We start from the raw sequence: 14112 nt of genomic DNA on the forward strand, positions 1-14112 counted from the left end.
TATATTTGAGATAGAGAAAATGGATGGTAAAATTGCTTTCTTGCATGGGGATCTTGAGGAGGAGATTTATATGCAACTGTCTGGTGGTTTTGTTGTAAAAGAGAAAGAACAATTGTTTTGCAGGTTAAAGAGATATTTGTATGCTTTGAAAGAGACCTACGATGTGGTACCAAAAGTTTCACACTTTTGTATTGAAGTTGGGTGATATGAGTGAGGATGATCATTGTGTTTATAATAAAGTTTTTGATGATCAAATACTAATGATTGTCTTGTATGTTGATGACATGTTTATTCATAATAAGATGGTGATGATTAAAGACTCAACTTTCTGGCACATTCGATATGAAGGACTTAGGGAATGAAAAATTCTTCAAATGAATATCAATAGATATTGGGTTCACAAAAAATCTTTGGTTAAGCCAAAGTAAGTATGTTGATACTATTTTGTAGAGATTTAATATGCATGACTGTAAGCCAGTTAGTATTCTATTTTTGATTGGTAGTAAGTTGAGTTTACATATGTGTATGAGTTATAATGATTATTTTGAGGATATGTCCAAGGTTCCTTATGCTAGTGTTGTTGGGAGTTTAATGTATCCAATGGTTTACACTAGACCAAATATAGCTCATATAGTGGGAGTTTTTGAGCTAGTTTATGTCTATTCCTAGTAAAGAGAATTGGAATTTTGTCGATCAGGTGTTTAGATATTTCTTAGGTACTTTTTAATATCTTCTCTATCTTTGTGATCTTTTCTATAAGCATTGAAACTTCCTCGTCAAGTTGTCTATTAGATACAAAACCTCCACAAATTTCTATATTCTCAGTCTTTTTCTCTTCTTTGCTCTTTTTCTATTTTACATATTACAAAGACATGCTCTTGTTATAACTCCTTTCTTCTCCTTGTTCTTGATGACATTTCCATTGTGCAAGGCTTACAACCCATCCAAAATCCCATTTATGTCATCCAACTCATTCAACATCTCCAAAATCTTCCTTTTTTTATATTGCCTCCAAATCTCTCAAGTTATGGTCTTCCACATGTATATCTTCATCTCATTTGCTGCAATATTTCACCATCACTTCTCATGTTCTACAATCTACAAAAAGCTTTCCTTCGTGCTTCCTATCTCTTAGTTTCTCAAGACTTCGTACACTTGCAATGATTCTTTTGAGCTCTCCATAATCGCTTCTTGTTTCTTTTGAGTGCAAACTACCACATGATCAACATTTGTTTACATAACTCTACCCTTAGGTCTTGGTGTAGATTGCCTCACATTTGACGATTCGTCCACACACTCAAGATCACAAGCTCTAATACCATTTTGTGTAGACTGACTTTGAGAGCCTTACTAAACAAAGGATTAATGCAACTCACTCAAATTAACATCCCTTACAATTTAATTTGTAAACAAACATAATTTATAACTTAAAATCCCAATATTTATTGAGTTCTAACAAGAAAACAATATGTTCAATTCTTAGTCTACAATATGAAATTAAATTCCATTTACATGCGAAAGTTTATGTATTCTTTGTTGTAAATATGTTATTTAGGTGTCATTGATGTACTCTCTTTTTCGAGAGTAGACCGCTTGTGCACAAATGATGTATGTATGGACAAATGTTGTGTGGATGTATGAAATCTATCTAAAGATGTTCTAGATGGAAAATATTGTTGGCATGTTGTATTTCTAGAGGATTAGTAACCTTTGTTCAATCTAGTTATGTTAGATGAATATTCCGGATTCGTGTTGCCAATACTCTAAAGTGTTATGGATAGTTGATTCATGTTCCCTACCACTTTATGTTTCTCTTGTGATGATTTGCATGTCTTATTTTTGGTCTGGATTAAGAATTTGTGTAAAATGATTTACCTTGAGAAGCCGACTTATGCATCTTGGTCTGAGTGGTTGCATGTGGTGAGTATAGAATCTTTTTGGAGATATTTGGAAGGTGTGTCAACTCAGTGTAAGTCATTACATGTCTCTTTTGATTTCCACATGAGTTGTATAAATCATTTTTGGGTCAATGGTGATTATACATGCTACATTTCTCTAGGCTGACCTTATGAAGGATATTGAAGATCCAGTTGACATATAAAAGATAGAATAATTGAGCAGGTAGAGTGTGTATGAAAGCATGATGTTAGTTTGAAGTGATGTGTGATATGAAAAGTTAATGTGAAGAGGTCTAGATGTGCTACAATGCAGTAATGAAATTTGATTCAGGTCAGTATTAAGCTATGAACTACTATCTGCATATTGTTAGATGCTATTCTATTGCAGTTCAACCCCTAATCTCTATTATATCTAGATAAGTATTTTGTATCTTGAACTGAAGAAGTGATCTTTAGTTGTGAAATTCCTCTTTGTATCTTTCCCTAAGGTTTTGCACCTTAGCTTGCAAGTCTGGAGCAGTGAGCTCCTTGGCCTATGGCCTAAATTTTTTGCAAACACTTAATATTGTAGACACATAAAAATGTCCTCTTATTAATCTCAATTTCTCCATCAATCAAGTGGATCCATATCATTATCAAATAATACCATTTTTTATTATTTTATAAAATTCCTATGCTTCATTATTCCAATAAATCCATTTAATAATGTATTCCATTATTTTACCATTATTCCATCTAATTCATATTATTACTAATCCCTCTCATATTCACTTTATCCTCTATTTATCCTCTTTCACTTTCATCAATCACATCCACTTAGTCAATATGGGATAAACATTTACAACTCCATACAACTTCTTTTATCTCACATCTATTTGGATGCTTTGATCCGCCTTGAGGACATCTATATAAACTTTGCTCCCTCTCATTTCTAAGCATGACATCTTTTGATATCTCTCTTGTATTCTTGCTTTCTTGATCATTCTTGTTTTTTTTCTTATAATCTCCATTCTCCATAGCCTCTTGTGCACAATGCTCTCAGAGAAAACATTTTCGAACATGTGATCTTGGTTGATAAGAGGACAATGGAGTGAGGCTTTCATTTAAATGCATTTCTAAGGTATTTATTTATTTTATGTTTCACATTTGTGTTTTCTTTGTTAGGTGCTCCATTGATATGATGTTGGAAACAAGTTGAATATGTGATTCAGACCCCCATATCCCTCATCTACAAATACATATATTGTGAGTTTGATTCTCACCATGGTTTTTCCTAGTTTGGGTTTTCCATGTAAAATTTTTGGTATTCCTTTATGGACGAGTTTTTTGTTTCAATTATTTACTTCCACGAATATGTTATGAATGATATTAATGGAATAAATGATTTAATCTGATCAAGTTTTAGCATACGCTAATTCACCCTCCTCTCAACATCCGATAGTGTTCAACATGCATTGCTACAAAACTTATGCTCCTTTCACTTCAACTTTACACTACAATAGTTCATTAAATTTTGTATTTCATTGCCCTTCAACACAAGAGCTCTTTTTTTCTTTGGTGTTGGCATTGTAGACACATAAATTTGTCCATACCTAACCACATTTGACCTTATCCCATCCTAGCCAATTAAATAAATATTTATTATTTATTTAATTAATCCTTTATCTTTACTCCCCACCCTTAGTTAAATACATTTACATTTATTTAATTAAGTTTTACCTTCACCTTTATTCTTCACCATTAATTAAATGAATTTACATATATTTAATTATGCCTAACCTTATTCTACAAATCCTCCTATTAAATCAAATAATTAATACCTACTTAATTACTTGATTTAAGCTAATTAATCCTCATTACCATTTTCCCTAATATTTAATTCCACATCACCCTCAATCCTTGTCCACTCAATCCTAGCCCTTAAATCCATCTACATGGATCAACATTTAAACTTTTCATCATGTGACAAGTGTCCCTACCCTCTTCTTGCTCACACGTGTGAGCATGAAAGGTCACTTCATAGCCAGCCTACCTCTTACACATGTCATAGACATGTCACTTTCACAATTCCTCCAACTCTTACACATGTCATAGAAATGTCACTTTCCAAGCCACCCTATCTCTTACACATGTCATATACATGTCTCTTTCATGTTCTTCCCAATGTGTGTGCTCACATGTGTGAGCACACCTAGTTCTTACACCCTCATCCTTCTTGTGACACTTGTCACAAGGCTAAGCCTTCAATCCATGCCATCTCCCTCAATCAATCCTATCCATCCATTAATCATTGAATTGTAGCCATTGATTCTTTTCATAAAAAATATATAAATTGAGGCATTTGGTCTCATTTTTATCATTCTTCTTCTATCCTACCCTAATGCTGCTATTTTCTTCTCTCACTCCATCAGAATCCTAACATCATGTTGTTGGTTTGAGCAACCACATTCCTCCCATCAATAACATCAAAAGGAGAAAATCAAGTGGAGTTGGGTGCATTCATGTTAGCTTAATCCAAGGACTGATGAAGGTATATTATTGTGTTTACGTTTAGATTTTATGTTTATAACACATAGCTAAGTATTTATTTCCATCCTCTTCATTTTGGCACACCCGATGGGACCCACATTCCTTTGTTATTGATCTAATTAGCAAGTTTTTTGTGATTTTTTTATGTCCCATGTTGCGAAACAACATCTGCAACTGGGCTTCGTCATCTCCGTTCTCCGAACTTTGTGCTTTTCGACATCTTCTACAGAATTTCGATGTCTTCGGCTAATTTTTGGCATCTGCACTTGATTTTAGGTAACTTTGCCCTTGGGTTTTGGCATCTATGACTGATTTTGGAGTTTGTGACTATGGATCGACATCTAAGCTTTTCAACGTTTGTGTCTATGAAGCGACGTTTGCACTTGCTAAAAAAGTAGTTCTACAAAAATGACATAACGTGTTGCTTGAGTATTGCGTTTTTAAAATTCAAAATGTGTTGGAAAGAGGGCTCAGAGCTCTAAAATGGGTTGTACACCATTTTTCCATTTGTTAAAAAATAAGGTACATTCATTCAAAGTAAACCATTTTAATTTTTTTTCAATCTTAAAATGCTCATAACTTCTTCATATGGAATCAATTTTTAGCAACAAAAAAATTCAAATCTATTAGAAAGTCCTAAGGAATAAATTTTTACAATTATTTTTATCTTTGTACAATTTTTTGGGTGTGTTTTCTTCACATTTGAAAATTGGTCTTAAAATTAACCCTTCACATTTGGATTTGGATCTAAAATAAACAATTGTATTTTAAACTCCTTAGGGTGAACTTGAGTTCACTAGAAATAAGTGGTTTTGTTTTCTTTTTTAAGGAGGCTTATTTGGGGATTTGATCATCCCAAGGGATGACCTCAACTCCCGTGTTCCAACCGAGTATAAAGAGCGGGGGGTGAATCGAAAGACACCCCTCTTGGAAGTAGAATATTGTCAATCTTGGCTAAGCCGCAAAGGACTTTATACCTTTGGGAAGTGAAGGTGGAGATTGGGTTATCATCTCCTCCTGTCTATTTTACATTATTCTCTTTCATCTATGGATTTGGGCCTCATGTACCTTGCATATATAGACCTAACACCCCATAGTTGAGCTTGTGAAGCCTAGTTAAGACTTTTTAGCCATTTTTCCTTGTGGTACATACAAGGATTGATAGTCCCACTTGAGTAGGCTTTTTGGCATGCCCTGTGTTTAAATGTTTAGATCACCTTCCCCACTTGAAACCAAAAGTGGACACATCATCCAAATTGAACCATAGGATTTTGTATTTTGTATCATTTCATTATGTGTTTTCTTATCAAATCAAAAAATAAAAAAAATATCATAAAACTCAAAAATACAAAAAAACAAAACCAAAATGCCCTAAAAATAAAAACATTTCAAAAATTAAAAAAAAAATCTTTCTTTGAGTTTAGGTGTCTTCCAAGTCAAGCTTTCCACATCATCTCCAAGTCAAATCTTCCATCTACCAACCTCCTCATTAACATACCTCTCGTCATAATCACCCATCTTAATTCCCTCGTCCTAGTCACCCATCAAATCCTAATAATCCCCAATCATTCTACTTAATCCCCCTAATCATCCTAATCATTCCCCTTATCTTAATCAGTTAATCCCCATCATCGTCCTAATCATTCCTCCTATCAAAATCATCCCTAATCCATCCATTAGGAGCCAAATCCTCATCAATTTTCTTAATCCAATCAAGTTCCTGATTCTCATCATAATTTCATACTCCATAATCCACATCAAAATCCCCTTCTCTTCATTCTATCCCATGATTCATCAAAATCCACTTATATTAATCCAAATATTCATCATCCTTCAATCTTCCAAATCTCCTCCATCCTCCAAATCAAAATCCAACTCTCTCAACCAACCTTTCCTCTGTCATCATATTCTTGTAACCTAAACCCCATCTAAAATAATCTCAAGACATCACCTTCCAAATATCATCCAATACCTCATCTAATCCAAATCCAAAACCCACATCCAAACATCATGGGTTGGTTTGAAAAAATGGTTATAGAAGTTCAAGGATCTATGTCAAACACCTTTCCTCAAACCATAGCTCCAACCCAACTAACCTATCAATCATGCCCATCCAACTTGTACATTCCTCAAAGCTATCCAACTTCCACCTATTCATGTCTCCCACCCCAACCCACTAACCAATTTGATCCCATAATCTCACATCCATACACCATTTCTCCATCCATTCCACCTCAATCAATTATATCCAAACCTAGTCTATCTTCTATTCCTTATCCTTCATCTACCTTTGACAAGAGAAATCCATCTTATTCCATGTCTCCATATTATTCCTCACCCGCATATCCTTCCGATCCAACATATATACCTCCATCTTCTCCTTTATCCACATCCCAATCCCCATAAATGTATAATCCCTCCATAACCTATACCCATAATCCAAACTCTTTATACTACAATCCTCCAAATTATAATCATAATCTTCCATCATATCCTAATCCTCCACCTAATTCAAATCTTCCTAATAATCCTAATCCTTCACTTAATCGCCCAAGCCTTGACCTTAATCCACTAATCCAGAATCCTAATCTCCCATCTAATCCTAACCCTCCATATAGTCCTAAACCCCATAAATCCCAAATCACTCCATCAAAATACACATTATCCCCATCCTTTAAGGCCATGTTCCAAAAAATGGCCAAAGAATTAAGAGAAAAGGAGACTAAATCCCCTTCTCCAAACAAAGTTGCACAATGTTCCCATATAATGCATCCACCTCCATTCCCTTCAAATCATAGAAAGATTCAATCCCTTAAGCTTCATGAATCCCCCATCCCCCCACCCACCAAAGTTAAACAATCCACATCCTCCTCCATCATACAATCCCCACAACCCCAATATTACAAGACTTCATTCCAAAGCATGCTAGCATAGATTCTTCTCCACCTCAAGATAAAATCATCCCTCCATCTCATGATCCCCTCCCTAATCAAGGTCAAGTCATCCCCCATCTTCTCCTTCATGATCTCCTCCCAAGTCAAGATCAAAGTATCCCCTCATCTTCATGTCATGATCCTAATCCATCTCAATATCCCAATACCTTCCTGGTAATGGATTTGTGCTTGACTAAAAGGGTCTTTACACCTCAACTCTGCCTATATCACAACAAGAGTATGTCAATGCCATCGTCACCAAACCCCATGAGGGCTTACTACCCCCTCGACCCATCAATGATTGCCACCCTAAGGCCCTTGCTTCAACATTACAAAAGAAAAGAAAAAAATGAATACACTGAAGGACTATGCCATTCAACCATGTTAATTTTTGAAGGAAGGATTCACCATGGTAATTAATTTGCTTAGCTAGCATTTGTTAAGATTCACCAAGATTTTGTCGACATTGGCATGTTTTGATGGTTAAGTTGTGATGTTGTTGTTCTTGCCATCAAAGTTCAAACCCCGCTATTAGATGATTAAAATGGGAATGATTTACACTTGACATGCAATGATACCAATCACAACGTATGTCATTATTAATGATGACATGACACATTCACACAATTTAACTACATCCCATATTTTGTTGTAACAATATTTATGACCACATAATTATTATAGACATAATATTTACAAACTATTCTCATGGACCTTATTTATTGATCTATCTTTCACTCATCACTTAATTATCCTCCCCACATGCTTAAATGAATTATTTTCTCTTATTATATATATCAACATTCATACCACATTCTACGAGACATGCTTCACTATACCTATACTGACTCATCCTTACTACTTTGCTTATGATCACCTCATCATCGGGGCTCTAGGGGCATCCAATCCTTTTGTTTCAAGAAACAATCTGGTCTCTTGATTCACTTGTTTCTTGCACCTACATAACGTCATTTACAAAAATATATTACATGCTTATTGTGCCATCTCGAGTCCTGTATCCAGATAGTACCCTTTCACATTTCAACTGGCTTAAGTCCTTTCCAAATAATTGGAGCTTTTATCACTCTCCATGGCAGCTGGAGTCTCTCAACCTTTTATTTTTCATAGGTAGTACTCATACAGTTTCTTTCTTTGCACTTGCAGGTTTTCAAAATGGAGACTCGTGAGAATGAGAATATATGTGGTTCACATCTATGATCTATTACTTTATAGAGATCCCTAACATTTGAATGTCAAAGTATTCAATTTCTATGTTGGCTACCATAAAATAATGGTTGGTCTTTACTCATTTGTTTCTTAAATGAATAACAATGGTTTTCAACCCTTGCTCTCTGTAAAATGTCTAGTAAATCACGTGTCTTAAAGGTGTTCTTCCTTGAATTTATTTGAGCATGTAAAACCTCAACAAGGGAAGTCACAAACGATGAAGGGCATTAGATATAACATGTTAACAATATATGTATCTTGTTTGAGGTCTCTCAGTCTTATCACTGAAAAAAGTTACAGCAGGTTTATAGCTCTCTATTTCGTCTGATGGGCCATTGCTAGCTGATTTTAAATATTTCTGTATTTCTTACAGTTTGTTAACATCTTAGCTAGCTTTTATATTCTATGGCGTGCTCCCCATTTACCTACTTGGCATCCACCTATGGTATCAGAAAGCAGGCCTACATACTGTATCTACGACTAGATATGAAACCTACCCTACTCTGCCACAAACTCTTCACCCTCATGCCTAATCAGGGTGTTAAGTGGCAATGTGGAATGTTCATTGGTAAATAACAATGTAACTGAATCCTTCTACTATGATAAAAGAATCCACACAGTGATCAAAATTGATTACAAAATATGAATCCATCCACTGGAATGACAATCCCAAATGGGTTAGAATTGTAAAGTTTTTTCCTATAAGAACATTCTCTTTGTGATGTGAACTGTATTATAGTGAAAAAGATTCAAGAGTTTCAGAAACAGCTGCATGTTTAATATATTGGGTGTCCATGGGAAAGGATAAATGAATTATATAATGTAATTTGTGAAGAAAGGGACAGGAATCTTCGGATCTCCAGTCAGGATGAAGCTTCACAGAAAGGTTTCAGCTGCAAAATGCCTCTTGAGAGTTTCCAAAAAAGAATCACAATTTTCAGGAAGCGAGCATCCTTCTTGTTGCAAGTATTGGATTGCTACAGCTTAGTAGCAACATTATGCATTTGAAATGTTGGTTTTGCACACATGAATGACGTCCAGAATGCACATGAACTCTGAAACATCTACTCGCCGTGAGACCAGTAAACATGATTATGATGAAGTTCACAATAACCATATTCTGCTTCAGTAATAGTGAACTTAATTACATCTCATCCACTAGAAGGCATTCAAATTTTACAACTCCGCTTCATCTTTGATGTACAAGGCAATTATATTGTATAGCTTTGTTTCATTTGGTGTAGAGGCATTCATATTTCCTTCATCTTCATGTACAAGACACATCCATTTTTAAAATGCTTAATTTTCCTGTCAATTATTTATGAGAGCAAACCATCCCCCACCTTTCAATTCTTTATTATAATAATCAGAAAGGAAATCAAAGCTTGTTAAAAATTAAAATAAGTTAAAGCTCTCTGAAAAGACAGAGCCAGAACATAACAGAACAGAAATTCAGTAATCCTACAACATCCATCATATGCTTGATTAGGCTACATTATCAAGACAGCAGCTTATACCTCATAAGTATTGAACAATAATCACCTATTAAAAAGTTTATGCCCTTCGATTTTATTATAATTTCCTGATGAAAGGCAATTTCTTTCTTGCTGAGACCTATTACAAGCAAATGCCTCGGTTATTCATAATTATTCAGGATACTTTGGGCAGACGGCACAGTGATACTAGCATGCAATATTGTACAATATGATCTGCTCCTCAAGTCAAGCACTTTAAATCTCACTTTGATGGTATGCACAGGGGTGTGCCTAACAAAATTTTTCATGTTATGATGTTTCTATTATATGCAGAAAGTTTGAATCCAGCATAGAAGTTGGCATACTATATGTTGTGTCCCATTCTGCATTCTGTTTTTTGATGGATCCTCGGAGAATCAGTGATGGGATGCAAACCCTTGGGTTCTTCTCAACTTAAATAGGAACAATAAATAATGGAAGACAGACTCAAAGAGAACTCCTGCTCAGATGGTATAATATTCCTAATAGCCCCCAGTAAGGCTACATAGAAAAAAAATTGGTTGCTATACAAAATTAGGCACCTTATACATCTGATTGACTGCTGTACCTGCAATATGAACATCAGCAAGTCACCCTAGAATGATGCTGCCGATGCAACCAACATCAGCTTATTGTTAGAAAAATTGTACTTCACCCTCAGAATCTACCTACTGTGGGTATAATATAGTGGTGAGGAGAGAAATACGATGATATTAACAGCAGAACTTAAGAACTGAGAAAACAATCATGACTTTGGATCTGTTTGCATATATCTGGCTTTATCCATTCCACTCCTAAAAAGATGTAAAGAAGCAGAAGGTTCGTCTGGTTCTCTGCAAAATCAATCAAAGTCAGACAAACTCTGATCAGATCGAAGTGATAAAAGTTATAACTGGAAGTGACTATACCATATCATTTCTGAGAAGGGATGCTTAAATTTGTAAAACACATCATCTTCAAAAGCGCAAATGGTTTTGGGAGACAGAACTCATGCATCCTTGAATATGATTGCCACAACAAAACATAAAAAAATGGGTAAAGAAATGTAGCCAAGCACTTATTTGACCACTTCAGGAACCACAAATGAAAAGAAAAGGTCAATGGATGAGGTTATAACTGACATAATATTGCTTAGAATGTCTTTAGGATGAAAAATTAGGGTAAAGGAATGGTACTTACATCGGATACCATGCTTCGCCCATTATAGCACGATCATCACCATTGTGTTCAGAGTATGCACTTGTTTGTACTGCAGCCTCTGGTGAGATCTGAGCACTATCATTCCCTTGTGAAAACATACCTAAAAAATGCAAAGGTAAAACTTCATCACTCATACCACAGATGACGAACCCAAAGTCCTCTTCTCTTTTTTAGAGACAAAACGCCTAACCGAAAAAGAATAAAAGAGATCAACACAGACCCAGAACATCAATACCAAAGGCAAGAGGGCCCCAGATTAAAAGCATTACCTTGCAAGATCATTATAACACAGAAGCATAGAGTGAAAGCAAGAGCCCACACACTTGAATTGGAAGATTTAGACCTTGCAATTTGCTTCTTCTTCAGAGTTATCATTCTTTCCAATCTGGCCCTCCTTAAAATAGCTTTCACAAGCCTCTCCTTTGAAGGATCTACGGTTGTCTTTGCTGGTTTTGGAGGCCTAGGAGGCCTGGGAGGCTTTTTGCTATTGGCTTTAATGTTGTTGACATTTCCGTTCCTTAACTTCCCAGAACTTAGCACCTCTGTATTTCTAGGGTTTCCACCGTTGTCACATTCTGATTTCTGTGAAAGATACGCAATCCCAGATTTACGAAGATCGCTTGCAGACTTACACAATCTGAAAGTGGAACCAACAGTTTTGGTTGAACCATTAAAACTTTGACTCAAATCCCCTGGAACGAAACTGTCCAAGGCCCTCCGAAATAGCCTCTTTGCAGAACCCCAAAAAGAGTTATCACACCCATTGGCACCGCTTATTTCCTTACCACTTTCTAGATCTACTCCCTGTTCCATTTTTTCAATCAGATCCATGGACACAACTCCTTTAGGATCTAGCTGGATCCTTGCATCCAGTAACTCTTTTGGGCACCCAGACTTCAAGCCCAAGACAGCACTTTTAGCTTCTGAATTCTCAAAAATCTTCCCACCAGAACAAACATGAATCAAGTTCTCTGATGTGTATCCACCATCTTCCAACCCACATTCACCTGGGCTGACACAGTTATGCCCCACGAGTGCCCGATCTGATATACATTCTGCAATCATTGGCACACAAACTTCGTGATGATTATTCACATCGCCATCACATTCCCTAGATTCTCCTTGCTCTGAAAGAAGAGAACTTTCCAACTCAGCCATCTAAATGAAGGCAAATGGTATTCTATATTGATGATTAGCACATGCGCCGTAACAAGCAACGAGGAATGCAGGAAGTAGCCCAACCCAAAAAAACAAAAATCTAGAAAATGGGTTTGAGAGACTTCAAACAACTGGGCATGAAATGTTGAATTATTACCAAGATGGAAGGGCAATATTTCCAGACATACCAAAGAGAACAATGTTTCGCTACAGCAGGCCAAAAGCGGGCATGAATGAATTTAATGAAAGATTAATCATCAGGATCATCAATTTCTTTCATTTTCGCGTCTCAGCATAAAAGTAGGTCTTGTCCTTGTTCAAAGAATCCTGCAGAGCCCCTCCCTTCCACGTTCGATGCCAATATTATTTAAAGTCTTACTGGGGGTTAAGTCAATCGAGTTCTGTAGTTGTGTCAACAGTTCTGTTCGCCTGCATCGGGATTTTTGTTTGGATTGCACTCCAGATCTGAAAGTATATTTATTTATTCTGTCTTTTTTAACCCACGTAAGACTAAGGATCGGCATTCCGTTTCAATTCATTTTTTCCGTAAATATTTTGTTATTATTAAATTTGTATAGTCATTATTATTTCTTTTAGGGCAACGGCCTTGAAACAGCAGGCGGACTCTAAAGGAGGCACCATTGGGATCTCTGTGTCTATTTAGAGAAATTACAGTTCAAAAAAAGTTTCATTTTTTAATCGATGATTTTTGGTTCATAAAGTAGTTTTAGTTATATTAGTATATCTATATTTTAAAAGTATATGTAAAATATTTCGAGAGATACCTTATAATAGAAAGTATCATATGTAAAATAAATGTTTTTCTAAAATACTAAATACCAAGAATACAAATCTATTAAAGTTTACATGAAAAAAAATTGTGAATCTAGGTGAGGGTTTTATTTTATTTGGAGTAATAAAATAACACCTCCACAAAAGCTGAAACATGGCATGTTTCATGCATTTACCCGCCATTTGCATGTCAATTGTTTCAAAAATGGATTTTTGTTTATGGACACTTTGATGTCATTGTAGATGCCTCTTGGCATAATGATATGAGAAACCTCTTCCACTTAAATATAAACAGTTGAAGTGTTCCCATGTAAAATTATTATTAGGAGAAACAAATAAATTGGAATCTTTTCCTATTTTAGTAGGGCATCAGTTGGTTAAAAATTAAAAATAAGGGTATTGATGTGGCTGCTTAGCTTATTTTCGCAAGCACTGACTGCTCAACTTTTTAAAGAAATATTTGGTATGCAACATCTTATAATTAATATGAATAATATTAGTAATAATTTGTGCACTTAGAATTTTAAGAAAAAATAGAAATAAAATATTAAGAAAAAAAATAGAGAAACAAATTTGTGGAGTCATGTGGTATTTTTCGAAATATGAGTTGTTGCTTATTCCTAGCCGCCCCTCTCCCACCCCTATTTTTCCACAACTTATTTTCAATTCCTAAATAATAGTTCCTCCACTAAAATAGCAAAAAAATCTAAATTATCCTTTCCTAACAATTTTAAATTTGCATGGGAACACTCCAACTGCTTGAGCAACTGCATGGGAACATGGGGTAAGCAACCACTCCTTATTGGAAAAAATGACATGTGGCTTCACCATTTTTTTTCCTCTCCTTTTTATTTGCCTACA

At 35.4% G+C, this 14112-nt stretch overlaps 1 protein-coding gene across 2 annotated transcripts; it reads right to left on the reverse strand.

Annotated features, from left to right (window-relative positions):
- Nucleotides 1-10130: 10130 nt before the first annotated feature.
- LOC131051019 (uncharacterized) lies at nucleotides 10131-12967 on the reverse strand. 2 transcript variants are annotated; one of them, XM_057985363.2, is made up of 4 exons: nucleotides 11571-12967; nucleotides 11281-11401; nucleotides 11010-11098; nucleotides 10798-10934 (listed from the first exon to the last, which is right to left on the reverse strand). In XM_057985363.2, exons 1-3 carry the CDS (start codon nucleotides 12457-12459, stop codon nucleotides 11014-11016), a joined length of 1095 nt encoding a protein of 364 aa, XP_057841346.2. In that variant the 5' UTR covers nucleotides 12460-12967; the 3' UTR covers nucleotides 10798-10934; nucleotides 11010-11013. The 2 variants fall into 2 exon arrangements, with proteins under 2 accessions (XP_057841345.2, XP_057841346.2); XM_057985362.2 differs by lacking the exon at nucleotides 11010-11098 and having other exon boundaries at nucleotides 10131-10934; nucleotides 11571-12964.
- Between the last annotated feature and the right edge of the window lie 1145 nt (nucleotides 12968-14112).

Source organism: Cryptomeria japonica, chromosome 6, assembly GCF_030272615.1.
Source record: "Cryptomeria japonica chromosome 6, Sugi_1.0, whole genome shotgun sequence".
NCBI lineage: Eukaryota > Viridiplantae > Streptophyta > Pinopsida > Cupressales > Cupressaceae > Cryptomeria > Cryptomeria japonica.

Bases quoted from the DNA above. Each gene is read 5' to 3' on its own strand.
- LOC131051019 (XM_057985362.2), bottom strand. From the start codon at position 12,459: ATGGCTGAGTTGGAAAGTTCTCTTCTTTCAGAGCAAGGAGAATCTAGG. The intron at 11,402-11,570 runs GTAATGCTTTTA...TGCATTTTTTAG, and splicing joins TGTTATAATGATCTTGCAAG to GTATGTTTTCACAAGGGAAT. The intron at 10,935-11,280 runs GTAAGTACCATT...TTGATTTTGCAG, and splicing joins GGCGAAGCATGGTATCCGAT to AGAACCAGACGAACCTTCTG.